The sequence below is a fragment of the Triticum urartu genome, chromosome 5, assembly GCF_003073215.2.
Source record: "Triticum urartu cultivar G1812 chromosome 5, Tu2.1, whole genome shotgun sequence".
In the NCBI taxonomy this organism is placed as follows: Eukaryota; Viridiplantae; Streptophyta; class Magnoliopsida; order Poales; family Poaceae; genus Triticum; species Triticum urartu.
The window spans coordinates 347,377,652-347,400,537 of record NC_053026.1 but is presented as its reverse complement, the minus strand read 5'-3'; the positions used below and the strand labels follow the sequence as shown (position 1 = coordinate 347,400,537).

Sequence of the window (22,886 nt, the reverse complement as noted above, 5' to 3'; positions counted from 1 at the left end):
GGGAGGGTTCTTTTTTTTCATACCCATGGAATTGGTGACTAAATAACTATCAACTTGGGGAATAAACTCGAATACCTGGCCTCAAAAGCAACAAAACGATCTCTGAGATTAATTTCACCACTTCACTAGTTTTCTAGGTGGCTTGTTAATATTAAAGCACATTTAGCGGCTTTGATGTTTGGTTTGGCTTCTGGCTTATAAGCAAGAAAACCACAACCAATGCCTTACGAGACACAACAAGAGTATACAAACCATTTATACAACACTTCTATTATAGACTTTTTACCGGATAAATGAAATAACCGGTTTCCTTTGATAGATCTTGTTTTTCTCTAACTTCATTCGCTTCACACTCTAAAAATTATTAGAGCCCACTGTAATAATTTCATCTTTGCACCAAATTCAATACAACTTTCTCATTTTCCCTTTAATTATACTGTGGCCTGAGATTTAGTCCTATGTTGCACTTATAAATACAACTAATAAAATATTGTTGTCCAACATTCTGGGGAGCCATGTTTACAACCATACATTTTAGGGATACAAACTAAGACAACGTCCAACCGTCCACTACTAATAAAAAGTACTCACTCTGTTTCAAAATAAGTGTCTTAACTTTAAATTAGTTCTAGTATAAAGTTATACCAAGGTTAAGACAATTATTTTGGGATGAAGGGAGTAATAAGCACGGCGGTGGAGATATTTTCCATTGGTTACCATTAAAACGTATATAGTTGACATATTGTATAATATTACGCGTCCGTGCATATACATAGCCACCGATAGCATTCACATACGAGCATGCTTTCTCGAGCCATGTTGGTACATGAACATGGACATACACATATTCTTAGGAACAAATAAGAAAGATAAATGGAGAAGGAAAACCCAAAGCAATGTCAGAGTTGACAAAACTGCAATGGCACTTTATATATGGCCTGTCGTGAGTGAGCTGTTTAGGCCTTGCCGGACTCCTCGCAGCCCGGTGGCTTGAAGGCGATGAAGCTGACGCACTGCACCTGACGCATGTTGTCGAATCCGATGATGCGGACATACGCGTCAGGGTACTCCTTCTTGACCTCCTCCACCTCGTTGATCACCTGTGTGGCGTCAGTGCACCCAAACATAGGCAGCTTCCACATTGTCCAGTACCGGCCATCGTAGTACCCAGGAGATGCGTTGTGCTCACGGAAGATGAACCCAACCTTGCTGAACTCGAGGCAAGGCACCCACTTGGAGCGGATCAGGTAGTCGACCTGCTTGAGGAGGGCCTCCGTGCTGAGCGGTGGCAGGTAAGACAGGGTCTCGAACTTCTTGATGCCCTCGATGGGCCACACCTGCAAATCAGATTGACAGTCATGTATACATTAACAGACTATAACTCTAGTTCTGCACATATCAGATGGAGTAGCCGGCTAAATTGTGTGCTGATTGACGTCGGGATTTGAAACTATTGTATGTAATTGACCATATGAAAGTTCACATATGATTGTTATTGTCTTCCGTGAGGTAGAAAATGAGTAGAAAACAGAGACGATGTTGTTTACCTGCATGCACCTGATCCTTCCACCGTTGCTGACGCTGCCGAGGCTAGCGCCGTTGGAGCGGCGGCTGACGGGGAGGCCGGCGGTGGACTTGAGCCCCTGGAAAGGAGCGACGGAGGTGGCCGACGAGGCCATCACGGTGGGGGCCATGGCTGTACTATGTAGGTATATAGCTTGCTAGGAGGAGGCACTCTGGCTTGAGGACTGCTGCGTTGGGTCAGCAGCGGCTTATATAACCCTTTGGCCCTTCCTGAGCAACAACAAGATGTGGAAGGAGTGGCTGCCGTTCGACAGCGGCGATTAGCCCCCGCGCATCACCGGCGTCCAGATAAGGTCGGGATAAACAACCACATGTCTGCGCACCTTATCCTCTGCACCATAGAATCAACGGCCGTGTGCCATGCTGCTGGTCCTACTCCTTCCTGGCTACTTGCACTCAAGCCAATTTGCACTATTCTCTAGGTTTGCCGTACCGTATATATGGCGAGACAGTGAGATGTATCAGCATTGCTACTCCTACTAACTAGAGGTAATTTTTCTTTGAGGGAAACTAGAGGTAATTATATTGTGAAAGGGCATCCGCATTAGGTACGCTACCAGATTAATAGTGCATGGCAAACACGGCTTCCTTCATCTCACACGGTCAGTATGCCGCCTATGAAGTCATGACGGTCTCGAGTCTCAGCGCAGATAGTTCGTGAGATGGTTGTGTCACTGTGATAACCGGTCGAATTTGGTCACCATTTGTAATCTCCGTTTTTTATTCAAAAATAAGATGCTTCTACTACTTGATGCTCCCATGTAGAATTATATTTCACTGTTTTTTTAAGAATATATTAATATCGCGAAGATACCTATTACACTCAGCCTTTGCACATATAAGATGTCTCAAAGACATACAGGATACACAAAGCCAAAGGAAAAAAAAAAGATCCCACCATAGTAATCAACTCCTCTCATCAGCGCACAAAAACCATCACAAGATACAGCACACGAAAAATATAAAAGGTCTCCAAAAGCAACGCCTTCAAGAAGGAAACAATGCACAAGCGCTGTTGTTGCGTGATCCAAAATCTTAGGTTTTCACCCTGGAGAAGTCTGAGCTCTCAGAACAATTCCTTCTGCAAGGCAATTGCCAGGCACAACCAGTGAAGGCTAGACCATAGTTTTTCACCCTAAAAGTCCCGGCTCAGCACCCGAGGAGCACCACCAAAAATGAATCCTCCGGTGCTACCACCCCCACTTGACCCTGCTGGTCCTGAGAGTTATGAAACACCTGGGTGACTCCATCGCCTCGAAGACGCCGTCTGCCTAACTGATTCTCCGATCTCAGCCACCATGACCTTCTCCACAGTTGTTTACACCACAGGAATCGAGAAGCCAACATGTCCCATGGTGTCAACGAACAACAGAGCTTCGTGTCACGCCCTCATGGAACCTCGTACGCTGAAATGGGCATGCACAACCGAATTCTCGATCCAAATATCTTGGGCAAGATCTCCGACAGCAGTTCCGGAACACGTCGATGACTAGATCCAGGAGAACCGACCATGTAGGATGTTGTCGTGATGCGAGAGGAGCAAGAGGACCGCCACCTTTATTATCACGACGGCAGGCCCCCGCACCGCCCTGATCCAGCTCGTCACCGCCTAATCGCAGCCATAGGCCGAGCACCAACCCACCCAGATCCATATCAGATCTGGGGGGGGGGGGTCGGCACCTCCATGCACTGGAACACACGTGCATCCACCACTGTCCTCTCGCCACCCGCAAGCACCTGCGACCTGCGCAGAGGAGCGCAGTGCTGTCAGCCGCCGCAAAAGCCCCCAACTCGACGGCAGCGACCCAAGGACGCCAGAGCCCTGCTGCCACCGGATCCGCGTGAGATTTGCCCGGTGAAGACCATGGGCCGGTGGCAAGGGGAGGGGGAGCACATGGGATGAGGTCTTGAGTGGGTGTGGATTCACTGCTGCCCGAGTCGCCCCAGAGGAGGACAACGCGGGGGATGGGGTTGATCCCGCCAATGAATAGAGGTTTTTGATATGGAGACTTGGTCATCACGAGAATTATCTTTCAGTGTACAAACTCAAAGGAATACATTAAGTCTAGCATCACAAATTCATCACAACAATAACAACAATGATGATGATGATGATGTTGGAAAATTGTGTGATGACTAGCTATTGTCCGTGCCGTTACAACGGGGGCATACATATTTTATTGATTTTGTGTCTTCTGTATACCTTCCACCCACTATCTCTGTCTCACTAATCCAATCTCACCACCTATGTCAATGGCCCATCCGCTCACAGTACCCCTTCCACTTTGGAAAAATAAAATTGGAACTAAATAAGTGGAAGTACTACATTTTCCATGCGCCAAAGTGAAAAAAGAATTAGTTTCCATATTATTGATGAAAGGAGATGTGATGTCGAGCAAATAAGTTTGGAAATAAATCAGTAGGAGGGGATGCAAATTGATGGGAGATGTGGTGTTTGGCAAATAAAATTGGACAATAATCAGTGGGGTTACTACGTTTCCAATTTGCCAAATGAAAAAGGATTAATTTTCATATTACTAAAGGAAGGAGATGTGATGTCGGGCTACTAAAGTTGAAGACAAATCGGTGGGATGGTTGGACTCGAAGGATGAAAAAAACTAGAGGCAAGGAAGCAAACGACCTATTCCCCTTTAATAGTAGAGATATCATGTGTCATGCAATAAATGTTCATATACAATGTACATGACCTCAATTTTTTAATTAAGGTGGTACTTGGTTAGCCTTTGGCTCTGACTTTTTGTTCCTGCAGCAAGCTTGTTTTAGGCTTGTTAGAGCACGCCAGCTTATTTCCAGTTACATGCACTCCTACTTGGAAAAATTAGAAGAAAAATACCACATTACATGCATGGCCTACCCCTACTACCGCCCATCCCCCCAAAGAAACCTCCCAAACCAAATTCTCACATCACCCCCAAAACTATCCCAGCCCATGAACAAGACATGCGGTGCTAGATTTGCAACCGCTACCCTATCTCGGTCTCCTTCGACACTGACTATCAAAGCAATTGCCTCCACCTAATTCCTTCGGGCAAGGTAAGTGGCACAAGTTTTCTCCCAAGTTGAAGGTTCGGACTTTGGTGAAATATTTTTTCCCCGTTGCCCATCTTGAATCCATTTGCATCTTGTTTTCATATGTCACATTCAATGCCTTTACTTTATATTAAATGGATGTGAAAAGTGCATTTCTTAATGGTCCTGTACAAGAGGAAGTATATGTTGCACAACCACTCGGGTTCATCACCACAAGGACCGCGTCTATAAACTCCCCAAGGCATTGTACATTCTCAAGCAAGATCCATGTGTTTGGAATGCTCACCTTAAAGAGTTTCTAGCCGAGGAAGAATTTGTGATGGGGGTAATCAATCCCACTCTTTTCACTAAGAGACCCAAGGGTGAAAACCATGGCCAAAAAGTTTGAGATGTCATTGATGGGGCAATTGAAGTTCTTTCTTGGCTTTCAAATCAAGCAATATCCAGAAGTGATCTTTCTCTCACAAACAAAGTATATTGAAGATATTCTCACGAAGTTTGATATGACAAATGCCAAACCATGACAGGCACCTATGCCCACTACGTGGCATCTTGATTAAGACAACAATGGTAAACCATTCGATCCAAAGGCATATCATTCTATGATTGAGTTTTTGATTTATCCTTGGACATCTAGACTAGATATTATGTTGAGTGTATACATGTTGTAGGATATCAAGCTAATCCTAGGGAGAGACATTATTTGGTGGTTAAGAGGACTCTTAGATATCTTCACTACAAAAAAGACACATCCATGATGATACATATTTGTCGCAGTAGGTCACGTTTCCTGTCACCCATGTACATCTGTGACGGTTTAATGACAGAATCAAGATAGTCATACATGTGTTGTCGTGGATGAGTTCCATGACACTATTCACTTTTTCATCATGAATGTGTCCACTTTTATGATGAAAGATTACACGTCATGGAAATGTTTTCGTCAAGGCCCTTTGATAGTTTTGGCCCATTAACGGGCCATGGTGTCTTTGGGGCCAATTACAGCCCGGTGTGTCTTTACACTGGGACCAATTTGCAGCCTGATGTTTGTTTCAGGGTGTTAGTGCCTACTACTTCTTGAGCTTGCGTTGGTTTTTCCCTTGAAGAGGAAAGGGTGATGCAGCAAAGTAGAGATAAGTATTTCCCTCAGTTTGAGAACCAAGGTGTCAATCCAGTAGGAGACAACGCACAAATCACCTAATACCTACACAAACAATCAAACAATTAACTTGCACCCAACGCGATAAAGGGGTTGTCAATCCCTTCATGGTTACTTGCAAAAGTGAAATCTGATAGAGATAGATAAAAGATAAAGTAAATATTTTTGGTTTATAGATCAGAAAGTAAAAGATTGCAAAATAGTAGATCGGAAACTTATATGATGGAAAATAGACCAGGGGCCATAGGTTTCACTAGAGGCTTCTCTCAAGATAGCAAATAATACGGTGGGTGAACAAATTACTGCCAAGCAATTGATAGAAAAGTGCAAAGTTATGACGATATCTAAGGCAATGATCATGAATATAGGCATCACGTCCGTGTCAAGTAGACATAAACGATTCTGCATCTACTACTATTACTCCACATATCGACCGACTCCTGCCTGCATCAAGAGTATTAAGTTCATAAAGAACGGAGTAACGCATTAAGTAAGATGACATGACGTAGAGGAATTAACTCAAGCAGTATGATGAAAACCCCATCTTTTTATCCTCGATGGCAACAATACAATATGTGCCTTGCTGCCACTACTGTCACTGGGAAAGGACACCGCAAGATTGAACCCAAAGCTAAGCACTTCTCCCATTGCAAGAAAAACCAATCTAGTTGGCCAAACCAAACTGATAGTTCAAAGAGAATTACAAAGATATCAAATCATGCATAAAAGAATTCAGAGAAGATTCAAATAATATTCATAGATAAGTTGATCATAAATCCACAATTCATCGGATCTCGGCAAACACACCGCAAAAGAGTATTACATCGGATAGATCTCCAAGAACATCAAGGAGAACATGGTATTGAGAATCAAAGAGAGGGAAGAAGCCATCTAGCTACTAGCTATGGACCCGTAGGTCTGTGGTAAACTAATCATGCTTCATCAGAAGGGCAATAGGGTTGATGTAGAAGCCCTCCATGATCGAATCCCCCTCCGACAGGGTGCCGAAAAAGATCCCTAGATGGGATCTCACGGGTACAGAAGGTTGTAGTGGTGGAAAAGTGTTTTCATGGATCCTTATGGTGGTTTGGGGATATTTGGAAATATATAGGCAAAAGAATTAGGTCAGGAGGGTCATGTGGGGCCCACAAGGGTGGGGGCGTGCCCTCCATCCTTGTGGATGCCTCATGGCTCCTCCGACTTCATCTCCAAGTCTCCTGGTTGTCTTCTGGTCCAAGAAAAGTCAACATGAAGGTTTCATTCCGTTTGGTATTCCTTTTCTGTGAAACTCAAAAACAAGGAAAAACATAAGCTGGCACTGGGCTCTAGGTTAATAAATTAGTCCCAAAAATAATATAAAATAGCATATTAATACATATAAAGCATCCAAAATAGATAAAATAATAGCATGGAACAATCAAAAATTATAGATACGTTGGAGATGTATCAGTGGCCCATGGTGGAATTGGGTCAATTTGTCGCCTGGTGTGTCTTTCAGCTTGTTAGCAGCCCGTTGTGGAATTGGGCACATTTGTCGCCCGATATGTCATTCGGCCTACCATGGTGGACTTGGGCTCATTTGTAGTCAGGTGTACCTTTCGGCCTGCTAATGACCCATGGTACACATGGGCCCATTTTGGTTTGATGTGCCTTTCACCCTGTTAACGGCCCGTGGTTTCCTAGGTATAATTCCGGTCTGATCTAACTTTCAGCCAGTTAAAGGGTCGTGGTATCTTTTGGCTCATTTACTGCTCGAGTTGTCTTTTGGCTTGTTAATGGCCTGAGGTATGCTTGGGACAATTATGGTCTAAAGTTATTTCGGCCTATTAATGGCCATTTGTAGTTTTAGCCCCACCATATATTTTGGCCCGGTAATGGCTTGTGATGCTTTTGGGCCCATTTAAGCCATGTGGTACATACCGGACCATGAACGGCTCGTGTTGATTTTGGCCCAGTTAGGTTTAGTAGGATTATCAGCCATATAGTTTTGGAGCTGCATAGGACCTAATATGTGTTTCGGCCCATGCACAATGTTGGTGTCCCATCTAAGGAGCCTCTCACCATGATGTCACTCGGCCTGATGGGCCTGGCTGAGAACCCCTTGTCAGTTCTATCCTGGGCCACTTTGGGCTGCCCATGGCATATCATATGAAGGTATGGCATATCGTATGAAGGTTCTAGACGACTTGGCATACACGACGGATTACACCTCCTCATACGTAGCCTACTAGGATCCATGTGCCCTAGGACCCCCCAGTATGCTAGATAAACCAAGGGACCAGGCTTGTAAATAGAAAACTTACAATCTCTCAGTACTTTGTACTCTCGATACACTCCAACGTGATAAAACACAAGCAGGAGGTATTATCTCCCCTAGAGAGCCCAAACCTGGGTAAGATCCCTTGCCTATCTTATCATGTCGCTAGCCTAGCTAGGATACCCTACCGAAGGATCAGCCAGATTTAGCTTCGGGAATGGTGGCCATGCAGGTCCTTCTAGCTGAATGACTTCGTGTCGTGATGGGAGTAGGGATCAATGCTCTGATTGGTTCCGGTGCAATCTTTATGTCAGGCCAAATGTTCGTCTCTAGTGGCATCACCCTTGTCGCCAACTCGACAGGCGATCTCGGCCAGGTCGAGGCCTTTGATCTAGACTAGATCGTAAGATTCAGTGACATGGAGTACACCGCAGATCTCCGAGTAGAGCTAATCTTCTCGGGCTTGGCTTCTCACTGGATCGAGGAGTAGTAGACGCAACATCTCTGATCTTATTGTTAAATTGGATCATGGATTTATCATAGGAAGTCAATTTTCTTCACCCACCCACCACCCATCCCATCACCAACGTTGAAGATCATACCTACGTCCTCAAAGGAAACACCGATGAGGTCAAGCACATGGAAGAGGAGATCGGTGAGTCTGCGGACAGCCGACCACCAGCGAAGGTGCCCTCAAGCAAGTGGAGGAGACCTCTACCTACGAGATCTACATGGTGGTGGTGATTACAATGTCAATGATGACAATGGAGATGCCAAAGGAAACAATGACAATGGCCCCAAGAGTCCTCCGCCTGATGTGTCACAGCACGAGGGGAACCCAACAGTGAGTTCGATCCCTCTGATGAGGAAATCTGCAACAAATCACTTGGCATCCCGCGCCATGACGGAGGTCAGGAGAGGCTAATCAGGTTGTCCAAGAAGTTCATCAGGGATAATGAAGAGTTTCTTGCAGAGGCTCAGGTGGTTGAAGAATTCTAGCAATAGGTCCTCCAGTTCGAGGAAGATCTGAAAGATAAGAGGTAGATGGCGACTAGGAAGGTACTCCCTCTATAAACAAATATAAGAGCATTTAGATCACTATTTTAGTGATCTAAATGCTCTTATATTTCTTTACAGGGGGAGTACCAACCAAGCATGGAGGAGCCTGATAAAGGACTTGGACGTTGTGGCAGACCACAGTGAGGTAAGTGCGGTTTCTAAACACACGTGGGCCAAAGACCTGCACCCCGGTGGACAAGATCGGCCTCCCAGCCGTAATGGCTAGATAGCCGATAAGGGAAAATGCTCTCCCGTCAAAGCGGGACGTCGCACAAAAAGCCATGCTAACGCATCTCACAACATGGGCGGCTCGGACACCCAAAAGTTGGGACAAGTTGAGCTCCCACCCCAGGAGGCGCCACTCAAAATCTCCCAAGGATGACGCTCCTCGGACGATCTATGATAACCCACAGGTGTAGGGGATCTATTATAGCCTTTTCGATAAGTAAGAGTGCCTAACCCAGCAAGGAGCTAAAGGTAGGATTATTATTCTCTCAAGTTCTATCAACCATTGATACAACTCTACTCACACCGAAAATTTGCTTTACCAAGAAACAAGAAATAAATCTACTTGGCCGGTATGAAAATATAGCTTTGCAAGATAATAAAGTACTTATAAATAAATGTTAGTTTGTTGATTTGTAAAATAGCAATAGTGTAAAGAATTGTCCCTGGGCAATTGGGTATGAAACTAACGTGATAATCATCTATTACAGTTTTTATGCGGGAGAGGCGTACTCTAACATGTAGCAAAATCCATTGACTACAAATACTTATGATTGGAACTCTAGCAAGCATCTGCAAATACAAAAGATTCATTAAGGTAAAAAACCAACCATAACATTAAGATATAAGGTCCCTCTTAATCCCATATGCAACAACTCACAAACTAGGGTTTAGGTTTGTATCACTCCTGCAACCCAACATAAGAAAATCGATCACATATTGCAACACCTTGCAATGTTAATCCCACACATGTACGCAAATGATGGGCACCATAGGACATCACCATAATAACATACAACTCCAATCAACCATAGCATATCACAGTTAACCCATAGGACAAAAATAAACTACTCAGACATAATAGAGATGTAACAAATCATGGGATAATAATATATAGCACCAAACACCAAGTTCAAGTAGAGATTACAACGGGTTGTGTGAGAGTAAACCATTGCATAGAGGGGAGGAAGGTGATGGAGATGATGATGACAATGATGAAGTAGATAGAGGCGATCGTCGCGATGATTGTTCCCCAGGCGGCACTCCGGCACCACCGGGAGAGAGGGGAAGAGGCCCCTGATAACCCACAAGTATCGAGGATCATTTGTAGCCTTTTCAATAAATAAGGGTGTCGAACCCAGCGAGGAGCTAAAGGTAGAATTAATATTCTCTCAAGTTCTATCGACCACCGATATAACTCTACGCACACTAATGTTCGCTTTACCTAGAACAAGAAATAAACTAGTTTACATCAATAAAAATATAGCTTTGTGAGATAATAAAGAGTTAGTGATGTTCTAATGAAAGAACAATAAAGTTAATATAGCGAGTGTGGAAAAGTGGTGGTCGGATGTGCGGAATTTTCCCTAGCGAATTGATAACTAGACAGATAATCATTATTGCAGTTTTATATGCGGGAGAGGCCTAAGCTAACATACTTTCCATTCTTGGACCATATGTTATTATGGTTGGAACTCTAGCAAGCATACGCAAATACGAAAGCTTCATTAAGGTAAAACCCAACCGTATCATTAAGTAAAAAAAGTCCCCTTGATCCCATACGCAACAACTCACGAACTCGGGTTTAGGTTTTGGTCACTCCTGCAACCCACTATAAGAAAATCATTGACATATTGCAACACCCTACAGCGGCAACCCCACACACTTGCGTGACATGGCGGGCACCATAGGACAACACCAAAATAAAGCATGCAACTCAAACCAATCATGATCAAGAATCAACCCATAGGACAAAAAGAAACTACTCAAACATAATAGAGGTGCAACAAATCATTGGATACTATATAGCATAAAGAACCATGTTCAATTAGGGGGTACAACGGGTTGCGGGAGAGTGGACCGCCGATTATAGATGGGGGAAGGTGATGAAGGTTGAAAGATCATGGATGTCGCCTAGAGGGGGTGAATAGGCGCTTTAAAATAATTACGGTTTAGGCTTGAACAAATAAGGAATAAAACTAGTGTTTAATTTGTCAAGCACAAAACCTAAATTGACTAGGCTCACTTATGTGCACCAACAACTTATGCTAAGCAAGATAAAAAACTAAGTGATAGCAAGATATATAACATGTCATACTATGGCTATCACAAAGTAAAGCACATATGTAAAGGGCTCCGGTAGGAGATAATCGAGGCACGCGGAGATGACATGTATCCCCAAGTTCACACCCTTGCGGATGCTAATCTCCATTTGGACCATGTGGAAGCACAATGCTCCCCAAAATGCCACTAGGGCCACCGCAATCTCCTCACACCCTCGAACAATGAAAGATGTTGTGATTCCACTAAGGGACCCTTGAGGGTGGTCACCAAACCGTACAATTGGCAACCCTTGGGGAGGTTGAAAGCACACGTGCTCCCTGGGTGATTTTGGTAATTAATGTCAACATATCTTTTGTTGGACTAATAGTTTTATCTAGTGTGTTTTAGATAAGTTCAATAGTGGAGTCGGCAGGACAAGAGGATGTGGATCCCCTTCAAAATGATAAGGACAAAGATTGGCAAAATCTCAAGACTCTTAATTTTTATTTAAGTTATCCAAGATCACATTGAGTCCATAGGAAAGCCAATACTATTAAAAGGGGATGAGGTGTTGCTTAATGGTCTACTTGCTCAAGTGCTTACTGATATTGCTCCAAAACCCTCAGCCACTTTCTCCATCCAAATATGTCCAAACCCTAAACTCAAACTCGGCCCCACCGATTCTTTCTACCTGGAGCCACCGAGTTCATTTGACATAGCCACTACTAGAAACCCTAATGATTCGGTCACACCGATACGTATCTCGGTCCCACTGAGATGGCCTTGCAAACTCTCTGTTGACTTGTTGTAATTATATAGGTCCCACCGAGATGTTGCAATCGGTCTCACCAAGTTAGCTTGACAGATTCTATGTTGCTCATTGCTTCACTTTGGTCTCACCGAGTTGATGCAATCGGCGCCACCGAGATGATGTTTTCCCTCAGCCCTAGCACATCGGTCCCGCCGAGTTGTTCCAGTCCGTCCCACCGAGATTCCTAATGTTCATATTTTTTAACAGATCAGAGACACCGAGTTTCCTAATCGGTGCCACTAAGATGAGTCGAAAGTGTGCAACGCTTGGATTTTGTGTGGAGGCTATATATACCCCTCCACCCTCTCCTCCATCAGAGAGAGAGCCATCAGAACGTGCCTACACTTCCACCATCCATTTTTTGAGAGAGAGCCACCTACTCACGTGTTGAGATCAAGAGATTCCATTCCAACCTTTTGAACCTTGATTTCTAGCCTTTCCCAAGTTGCTTTCTACTCAAATCCCTATTCTACCATAGTCAAATATATGAGAGAGAGTTGAGTGTTGGGGAGACTATCATTTGAAGCACAGGATCAAGTAGTTCATCATCTACACACCATCTATTACCTTTTGGAGAGAGGTGTCTCTTGGTTAGGTGTCGCTTGGGAGCCTTTGTTGTGATGTGGAGTTGAACCAAGAAGTTTGTAATGGCAAGGAGATCGCCTACTTCATGAAGATCTACCCAAGTGAGGTAAGTCCTTCGTGGGCGATGGCCATGGTGAGATAGACAAGGTTGCTTCTTCGTGGACCCTTCGTGGGTGGGGCCCTCCATGGACTCGTGCAACTGTTACCCTTCATGAGTTGAAGTATCCATCAATGTGGACGTACGATAACACCACCTATCGAAACCACACACAAAATTCCGTGTCTCCATTGCGTTTGCACACTCCAATCCCATCCCTTTACTTTCATGCAAATTGCATGCCTTACTCTTTCTTTTGCCTAAACTCTTGTCATGCTTGCTTGAAATGTATTGTGTGTGCCTTAATATGTGCTAAACTCCACCTTAACTTGAAGAAAATAAAAATTGCCACTTTTGCTTGTTAAGGGTCTAATCACCCCCCTCTAGACCCATCTTCTCTATCCTTTCAATTGGTATCAGGGCTTTGGTCTCCATTGCTTTGGTTTAATCGCTATTGGAGGAAGATGGATGAGTCTACGTTTGGGAGTATTAGACATAGAGTGCCTATTCTTGATGGGGAGTTCTATGGTTCTTAGAAAAATGAGATGCTTGAGGTTTTCAATGAATATAATTTGAACAAGTATATTCTTAGCCCTTATGTGCCTCCTATTGACCCCTTGCATCCGACCCCCGATGAGTATCTTGATATGGTTTGCAATATTAGGATTGTTGATCTTATCATTAGAGGATTGCCTAGAAATTTGCCCGTGTGCTCGCCTACTTTTGAATGCGCATATACTATATGGAATTATCTTGAAGAACACTTTCCAAATTATTCCTTGAAAAATCAAGATGAGATTCTTAAAAAATCCATTGATTTTCAAAAAAATGGAACCTAGTGATCCCGAGTTTGATGAATGTTTAGTTGAGCCCTATGGTCTCATGTATGCTAAAGGAAATGTTGGAGTCATTAGTAGCATCATCTCAGAGACAATTAGAATTCATAAAATTGAACATTGTTGTGGTCATAAATCTAATGAATCACTTGCTCTAGGTGATGATCACATACATGATGACGTTGACATTAAACATGGCTATTATGATGAAGACGAAGATAGTGACATTGAGTTTTAGGAGACTATGAGAAATCTTAGTCTCATGGCAAACTTCCGTGATTACATGGCCGGAGGAAAAGAGTGTATTCTCGATAGTGGATGTACTGATCATATGACCGAAGATAAGGACATGTTCCGTGAGGTTGCTAAAAACGACGGCCCACGCAAGTATGTAACTTTTGAAGACAACTCCAAGGGTAAGGTAGCCATTTCCAATTATAGCTCTATCCAAAATGTTATGCTCGTTGAATATCTTGGTCACAATCTTTTTTTTGTATCTAGACTAGCTGACTTTGGTTTCAATTTTCTATTTACCGAAGTAGATTGCTAAGTGTTTCGTAGGGATAATCATAACATGGTCTTTACTGGTATCCGTAGAGGTGACCTATATATTGTTGATTTCACTAAGAGAGCCCAACCTCGTACTTGCTTAATTGCTAAATCTTCTAAAGGATGGTTGTGGCATAGAAGGTTAGGTCATGTGGGCATGCGAAATCTTGATGAGCTTATTAAAGTTTATCATATCCTTGGTGTTAAAGATGTTATATTTGACAAGGATAGACTTTGTAGCACTTGTCAAGTACGAAAACAAGTTTGAGGAAGTCATCCCGTGAAGAACATCATGACCATGAGGAGACCACTTTAGCTACTTCACATGGATCTTTTCGGTCACAATGCTTATAAGAGCCTTGGTGGTAACTCTTTCGATTTGGCAATTGTTGATGATTTTTCAAGATTTACATGGGTGTTCTTTATTGATGACAAATCATGGGTCCAAATCAAATCGCAGGTCCAAATGATCTTCAAGAACTCCGCCAAGAAGGACCAAAACCAATTTTAAGTGAAGATCAAGAAGGTTCAAAGTGATAATGGAACAGAGTTCAAGAAGGAAAATGTTGAAAGGAAGAACTGAAAACTTATTGAGATGGCGAGAATGATGCTTGATGAGTACAAAACGTCAAGACATTTTTAGGCGGAAGCAGTTGAGACAGCTTGTCATTCTATGAATCGACTATATCTTCACAAGCTTGTCGGCAAAACGACATATGAGCTACTCAACGGTAACAAACCCCAAGTTGGATAGTTTCGAGTATTAGGCTCAAAGTGCTGCATTCTTGATAAGCATCATCATTCAAAATTTGCTCCTAAATCTCATGAAGGTTTCCTACTCGGTTATGGCTCGAACTCTCGCACTTACCGTGTCTACAACAATTTCACCCAAAAGGTTGAAGAGATGGTAGATGTGAAGTTTGATGAATCTAACTAGGGGTGGAATTTGAGCCGAGTCAAGCCAGCTCGACTCGACTCGCTAATGCTCATTTCATTAACGAGCTAGCTCGACTCGACTCGTTACTATAAGGAGCTCAAATCCAAGATTGGCTTGACTCGTATAACTCACGAGCTAGCTCGTTTAGCTTGTTAAGCTCGTTAAAGATATGAACATCGGACCTTACAAATATGATAAAAAGATTAACTTACAATTTAGCATGTGCATATGTGGTCATGTATGTGTGAGTCTCCTGAGTGGCTCGGCCTTGAGCGGTTGGGCCTTGTGTCGGGATGCAAGGTGTTTAGTGGCTGTATTTTACTACCCCTAAAAAACACTAATTTTTTTACCTAACCTAACGAGTTACACGAGTACTCATGAGATCGGCTCATTTAACTTGGTTTGTAAACGAACTTAAACTAAAGCTCAGCTTGGCTCATTATTCTTCGAATTCGAGTCGATTCGAGCCGAGTTACGAGCTACTCATTTAGCTCGCGAGCTTCGAGCTTTTTTCCAGCCCTAAATCTAACGGCTCGCAAGTAGAGCAATTGCCAATTGATTTAGGAGATAAAGATCCCTCGGAAGCAATTCAAGATTTGTCTATCGGCAAAATTCGACCAACGGAGGTGAAGGAGAGTACCTCATCCATTCAAGTGGAAGCCTCAACTTCAAATCAAGGTGAACCACAAGTTGTCTTGGAGGCATCCATAAGTGGAACACGTCAAGACGAAGGAAATGAGGAAGTACAACAAGATACCTCGACCTCCTTCTCCACATCCACAAGCAAATGACAATGCCACCAACAATGAAGAAGAAGATGAGGAGGAGGATGTTCCACCTCAACCCAAGCAAAAGCTCTCACGAGTTAAAGCAAGAGTCTCAGAAAGATCATCCCGTCGAACAAATCTTCGATGACATCCAAACTGGGAGAACCACTCGCTCTAAAACTCGTTTGGCTAAATTTTGTGAACACTACTCATTCATTTCTAGTGTTGAACCTATGAAGGTAGAAGAAGCCCTTGAGGATCCGGATTGGATAAATGCTATGCACAAAGAGCTACACAATTTCGTGAGGAATCAAGTGTGGACATGATATGTCTCTAGCGTATCTTCAATTTTTGCTTGTTCCATGCTGTTATATTATCAATCTTAGATCTTTTACAATCATTTTATAGTAACTTCATATCATTTTTTGGGATTAACCTATTGACATAGTGCCCAATGTCAGCTACTATTTTTTGCTTGTTTTTTTGCTTCGTAGAATATCCCTATCAAACGGAGTCCAAACACAGTGAAAATTTTTGGAGATTTTTTTGGACCAGAAGAAACCTTGGGGGTCAAGAAAGCACATGGAAGGAGGCCCGTGGGGACCATAAGACACCAGGGCGCACCAGGAGGCCCAGGCGCGCTCTAGTGGGTTGTGGGGCCCATGGGGGTCTCCTGCACCGCCTCTTCGCCCTATAAATTCCAAAATATTCCAGAAACCCTAGGGGAGTCGATGAAACACAATTCCAGCCGCCGCAAGTTCTAGAACCACGAGATCCAATCTAGAGCTCTATTTCGGCACTCTGCCAGAGGGGAACATGATCTTGGAGGGGTTCATCATCCTCTTTGGTGCCTCTCCAATGATACGTGAGTAGTTCACCATATACCTATGGGTCTGTAGGGATTAGCAAGATGGCTTCTTCTCTCTTTTTTCTCAATACAATGGTCTCTTGGAGATCTATTTGATGTAATGAGTTTTTGTGGTGTGTTTGTTGGGATCCAATGAAGTTCGAGTTTATGATCAGATTTTTATCCATGAATATTATTTGAGTCTTCTTTGATATCTTATATGCATGATTATTTATAACCTCGTATTTCTTCTTCGAATCTTTGGTTTAGTTAGGCCAACTAGATTGATTTTTCTTGCGATGGGAAGAGGTGCTTTGTGATGGGTTCGATCTTGCGGTGTTCTTTCCCAGTTACAGAAGGGGCAACAAGGCACGCATGTATCATTGCTATTAAGGATAACAAGATGGGGTCTATTCCTACATGAATAGATCTTGTCTACATCATGTCATCGTTCTTATTGCATTACTCTGTTTCTCCATGAACTTAATACACTAGATGCATGCTGGATAGCGGTCGATGTGTGGAGTATTAGTAGTAGATGCAGGTAGGAGTCAGTCTACTAATCTTGGACATGATGCCTATATATTGATCGTCACCTTGGATATCATCATAATTATTTGTTCTTCTATCAATTGCCCAACAGTAATTTGTTTACTCATCGTGTGCTATTTCTCGAGAGAAGCCACTAGTGAAATCTACGACCCCCGGCCAGGTCTATCTTCTATCATATTTTCTTTCCGATCTATATTTTTCCATATTTATTTTCAGATGTATATTTCCAAAAACCCAAAAATACCTTGCTGCACTTTTTCTTTATTTATTTTATTTTGTGTTTTATCGAGATCTATTTATCCAATCTATCACAAAACAATTTATCTTTTTACCGAGGAGGGATTGACAACCCCTCTTACGCGTTGGGTTGCAACTATTTGTTCTTTGTGTGGAGGTATTGTTTACAAAGTGTTGCTTGGTCCTCCTACTGGATTGATACCTTGGTTGCATAACTGAGGGAAATACCTACCATAGCTATGCTGCATCATCCCTTCCTCTTTGGGGAAATACCGATGCAGTTTCAAGCCGCATTAGGACATTGGTTGAAAAGCCCAACGGTGATCATAATGTCATTGGAACCAAATGGGTATTTCGGAGTAAGCAAGATGAAGATGGACAAGTTGTATGCAACAAGGCCCATCTTGTTGCTCAAGGCTACACTCAAGTCAAAGGTATGGACTATGGTTAGACATATGCCCCCGTTGCTAGACTTGAGTCTGTTTGTATTTTACTTGCGTATGCCAATCACCATGATACCAGTCTATACCAAATGGACATTAAAAGTGCTTTTCTAAATGGTGAAATAGAAGAGGACACTTATGTTAAACAACCTCCCGGCTTTGTTAATCGCAAGAAACCTAATCATGTTTACAAACTTCATAAAGCTCTTTATGGTCTTAAACAAGCCCCTAGAGCTTGGTATAAATGTTTGACCAAGTTTCTTATTTAAAAAGGCTTTGAAATTGGGAAAATTGATTCTACTCTTTTTACTAAAAGGGTTAATGGAGAACTATTTGTGTGCCAAATCTATGTGGATGATATCGTATTCGGTTCTACTAACCCCCATTTTAGTGAAAAGTTTGGAAGGCTAATGTTGGAGAAGTTAGAGATGTATATGATGAGTGAACTCAAATTTTTCCTTGGATTGCAAATCAAGCAAACCAAGGAAGGTACCTTTGTATCACAAACAAAGTATACCAAGGATCTTTTCAAGAAGTTGAATATGTAAGAAAGCAAAGGTATGAAGACACCCATGCCTACTAGTGGACATATTGACTTGACTAAGGATGGCAACCCAGTTGACCAAAAAGTTTACCAATCTATGATTGGTTCATTGTTATATCTATGTGCCTCCCATCCCGATATTATGCTAAGTGTGTGCATGTGTGTGCGATATCAGGCGGCCCCTAATGAATGTCATCTTAAGACCGTGAAAAGGATAGTGAGATATTTAGTTCATACACCAAACTTTGGCATTTGGTATGCTAAGAGGTCACCTTTTGATCTTGTTGGCTATTCCGACTCGGACTATGCTGGTGACAAGGTTGATAGAAAGTCCACTTCGGGTACATGTCAATTTCTTGGTAGATCCCTTGTCTGTTGGTCCTCCAAGAAACAAAATTCGGTATCCTTATCCATCGCGGAAGCGGAATACATTGCCGCCGGATCATGTTGTGCTCAATTACTTTGGATGACCCAAACTCTTAAATATTATGGGATACATGTGAAACATGTTACATTGCTTTGCGACAATGAGAGTGTCATTAAGATTGCTCACAATCCCGTGCAACATTCTCTAACTAAACATATTGAAGTTCGTCATCATTTCATGCATGATCATGTTGCTAAGGGAGATATCAATCTTAAGCATGTTCGTACCGACAAGCAATTGGCGGATATCTTCACTAAACCGCTTGATGAAAAGATATTTTGTCATTTGAGATGTGAATTGAATATCATTGATGCCTCAAATTTGGAGTAGAGACTCCTTGGATACATGCAAGGCATGAGCCTATGTGACTAATCCTTGATGTTTCTCTTATGACGTTGACTATTTATCTTGGATATATTTGCACCCTTGTGTGTTATCTAACCCTTGTAGGTACTTGGATGAGCCTCAATCTATGAGATTTCAAATCACTCACATCTTGAGCAGTCTCTACATCGCCAAGTATCTATGCTTTGGTTGTTGAGGATAAGGAAGCATAAACTTACTTCACATATCCTTTGACAACATCTATATGTTAAATTTCATGATTGTCAATTTGGATACACAAGTGTTATTCCTTGCAAGACTAACCCATGTAGGAAGATGAACTTCAACTCCAAAGGATGCTTCCAGCTCTTGATGGACTACATCAACCGTGAGCATCCAACACAAGTTCAACTACATGATCAAGATCAACACCACAACCCAAGGCATCCAACACAAGGAGTACTGTGTAAGTTCAAGTGGCCCCCGATGCTGGTTGTGCTACACGTCGGGGAAAGTGAGTAGCAAGGTTCCTAATGACCGTCAAGGAGGATCTACACGGTAGAGTGTGTCCACTGTTTCTAAAAAATGATTATAGCAAGTGTTTCCACTCTTACGATGGAGGAGTGCGAAACACAACAGCCACTTGAACTTACACCGTACTCCTACTATACTAGGCATGTGTAGTGCTTCATATGTCAGTACTACTCCCTCCGTTCCTAAACATTTGTCTTTCTACAGATTTCAACGAGTGACTACATACAAAGCAAAATGAGTGAATCTACACTCTAAAATATGTCTATAGACATCCGTATGTGGTAGTCCATTTGAAATCAGCAAAAAGACTTATATTTAGGAATGGAGGGAGTATAATCTTGTTGCTAGTGTAGTAAGATATGACGATAAAAAATGATGTTGTGTGCACGTCAACTATATGAATAGTAATGTAACATGCCCCTTTTTTGACTGTCCGGTCGAGAATGAATGGTGAGATCAATGTTAATAGAACTAGGTCTACAGCGCACGGAGAGTACGGTGCTACAGTACTCCATGGAACATGAACCATATGGAGCACGAATCAGTGTTAGGTAGGGTGTATGAAGGGTGCATGGGAGCAAAAGTTCCCTTCTCGACGCACTTTTGGGTGTTTGGTAGAGTGCATGAAGGGTGCATGAGTCCACACTAGTGTTTAACACAAATACACTTGGAGCATGCAGACCATGCATGAAGAGGGGTGCTGAGATGAGCATGCACGAGGAAGGAACAACTATATTTAGATGAGAATGCAACCAAACACACCCGCACGCTTTGTGCTATAGTGACTGGTCTCCATTGTCTGAGTTTTATCCAACGGTCATGTTGCACCGAGACATGCCCATGCAGAGGATGCCTTAAGACCACTAAAGTCCCTCTGCTTCTCGAGGCGCACGACGTCAGTGATGTAGGGTGCCACCGCCCGCGGAGCCCGCTCCTGGTCGACAAGAGCCAGCTCGTCAAAGACGGCGTCCAATGGCACGAATGGATTCTGGTGACGAAGCCGTGAGAGGATTCGTCCAGCAACGGCGACAGCCTCCCACAACCCCTCCTTGTCCAGCTCCGCCCCCACCATCACGCGGAGACGGCTCAGCTCCTCGGAGATATAGGTGAAGAAGGAGACCAAGTCAGGAAGCCCCAGGTCATTGAAGTCGATGGGGTGGTCGAACGGGTTTAGCCCGACAGCCGGCATGGTCGCGCTGGCATGACGGTAGGCATCGCGCAGCCGCAACACATGCATGGCAACATGGTCCACCAAGTGGTTGAGGTGATCCTGGACCTCGTCACGATCGGCCCGCTTGCGCTCCAACCGGCTTGCCTCACCGCCTAATATATCTCCCGCTTTCTACAGCAACGTCGCCGATGCCTCAAGCATCTTTGTGGTGGACGCCTGCCGCTTTTGAAGCTCCATGAACTCACGCAAATAAAGGAGGAGCTCCACATCCTTGGCCCTGAGCTCCACATCCTTGGCCTGGAGCGCCTGTGTCAGGCGCCCCACCTCATATTTCGTGATCTGGTGCGCCACCATGGAACCAGGTAGAAGCAATGGAGAGAGGAATCAAAGGGGGAGAAACGGCTGAAAGGCAATGCAATATATGGGAAGGCGGAGAGAGCCAACCGAGGAGTGGGGTGAATCTTTAGGTTTTCACCATGGGAAAACACTAGCCGATGACTTTTCACATCAGGGAGCAGCGGGTTTTACAGGCGGAGTCATCATGACTAATTGCTGTCGCGCCTACTCTCATCAATCAAAAAAATAAAAATCCTATCGCGCCTACCACACCCAAAGACCAGAGCAATGCTGCAGTGGATATTTAAATTTACCTACTAGCAAGGAGAGAAAAAAGGGGTAAAAACAAATGTGGAAGCGGCCTAGCTAATTGGTCGCACTAGCCCAACTAGCTAGCCACCGTGCTTCACTGATGTACTCCGCGGGAAAGGTAGGCTGATACGTCTCCAACGTATCTATAATTTTTGATTGTTCCATGCTATTATATTATCTGTTTTGGATGTTTTATATGCATTAATATGATATTATATATTATTTTTGGAACTAACCTATTAACCTAGAGCCTAGTGCCAGTTTCAGTTTTTCCTTGTTTTTGAGCTTCGCAGAAAAGGAATACCAAACGGAATAAAACCTTCGTGATGATTTTTCTTGGACCAGAAGACACCTGTTGGACTTGGACTCCAAGTCAAAAGACCTTGGAGTAGATGAAAAGTGTCGGTGTACAATAGTAGGGGCTCTCCTTTTGACCCCTTTACTTGTGCACAGGCAGTCAGAGCCACGCGCCGCGGCCACACTTAGCAGGGCAGAGGAGGGAAGCCAGAGAGAAGCCGAAGCATGAGACGACCAAGGCGATGCCAAGACCGGAAGCACGGGAGGGCAAGAGGGCGAGGTGGACTCCCTTGGCAAGATCCTTGCCGAGGCGTGGCGCTGCATGCATCGCTAGCCTAGGCGCGTGTTGAAGCGAGGCAAAGCGGCGACGGACGGGACGGGCCTCATTCCCGTCCCCGATAAAGCTAATGGACACCTACGTAGTGCATTTAATGCGCTTTGTCCTATAACGTCGTGCGATAAGCTCGTGCACTGTAGGCCTTTCCACCTCCTGTGTGCCACTGTGGCAGCCCCTTTTTTCCTATAAAAGGAGGCCCGAGGCTACCAGGAGAAGGATTCGGCTTTTTGGAACGAGACAGCTAGCTAGTTCGGAAAGCTCAAGAACACTCAATACATCCACCAAAGCAGGACTATGGTTTTACGCGTCCTCACAGCCCGAACCTGGGTAAACGACTCGTGTGCTTGCTCCTAGACCGGCTCTCCTCACGACCCCGCGCCCGCCGACCGTAGAAGGGATCCCATAGGTGTCGTTCCCACTGACATCTTTGGCACGCCAGGTAGGGCCCCGCAGTTGTGGGAATCTGGTCTAGCAGATAGCCTAGAAGTTCTTCGTCGCCATGGCTCCCAAGAAGAAGGTGGCCACGGTGGTCGGTTCATCGGGAGCCGGACGGCCCGTACCGGTG

The 22,886-nt window shown here is 43.8% G+C and overlaps 1 protein-coding gene across 1 annotated transcript; it reads right to left on the bottom strand.

The window, feature by feature from the left end:
- Nucleotides 1-713: 713 nt before the first annotated feature.
- On the bottom strand, nt 714-1,853 carry LOC125508945 (ribulose bisphosphate carboxylase small subunit, chloroplastic 3). The gene is made up of 2 exons (XM_048673765.1): nt 1,548-1,853; nt 714-1,337 (listed from the first exon to the last, which is right to left on the bottom strand). Exons 1-2 carry the CDS (start codon nt 1,692-1,694, stop codon nt 957-959), a joined length of 528 nt encoding a protein of 175 aa, XP_048529722.1. The 5' UTR covers nt 1,695-1,853; the 3' UTR covers nt 714-956.
- Nucleotides 1,854-22,886: the final 21,033 nt, after the last annotated feature.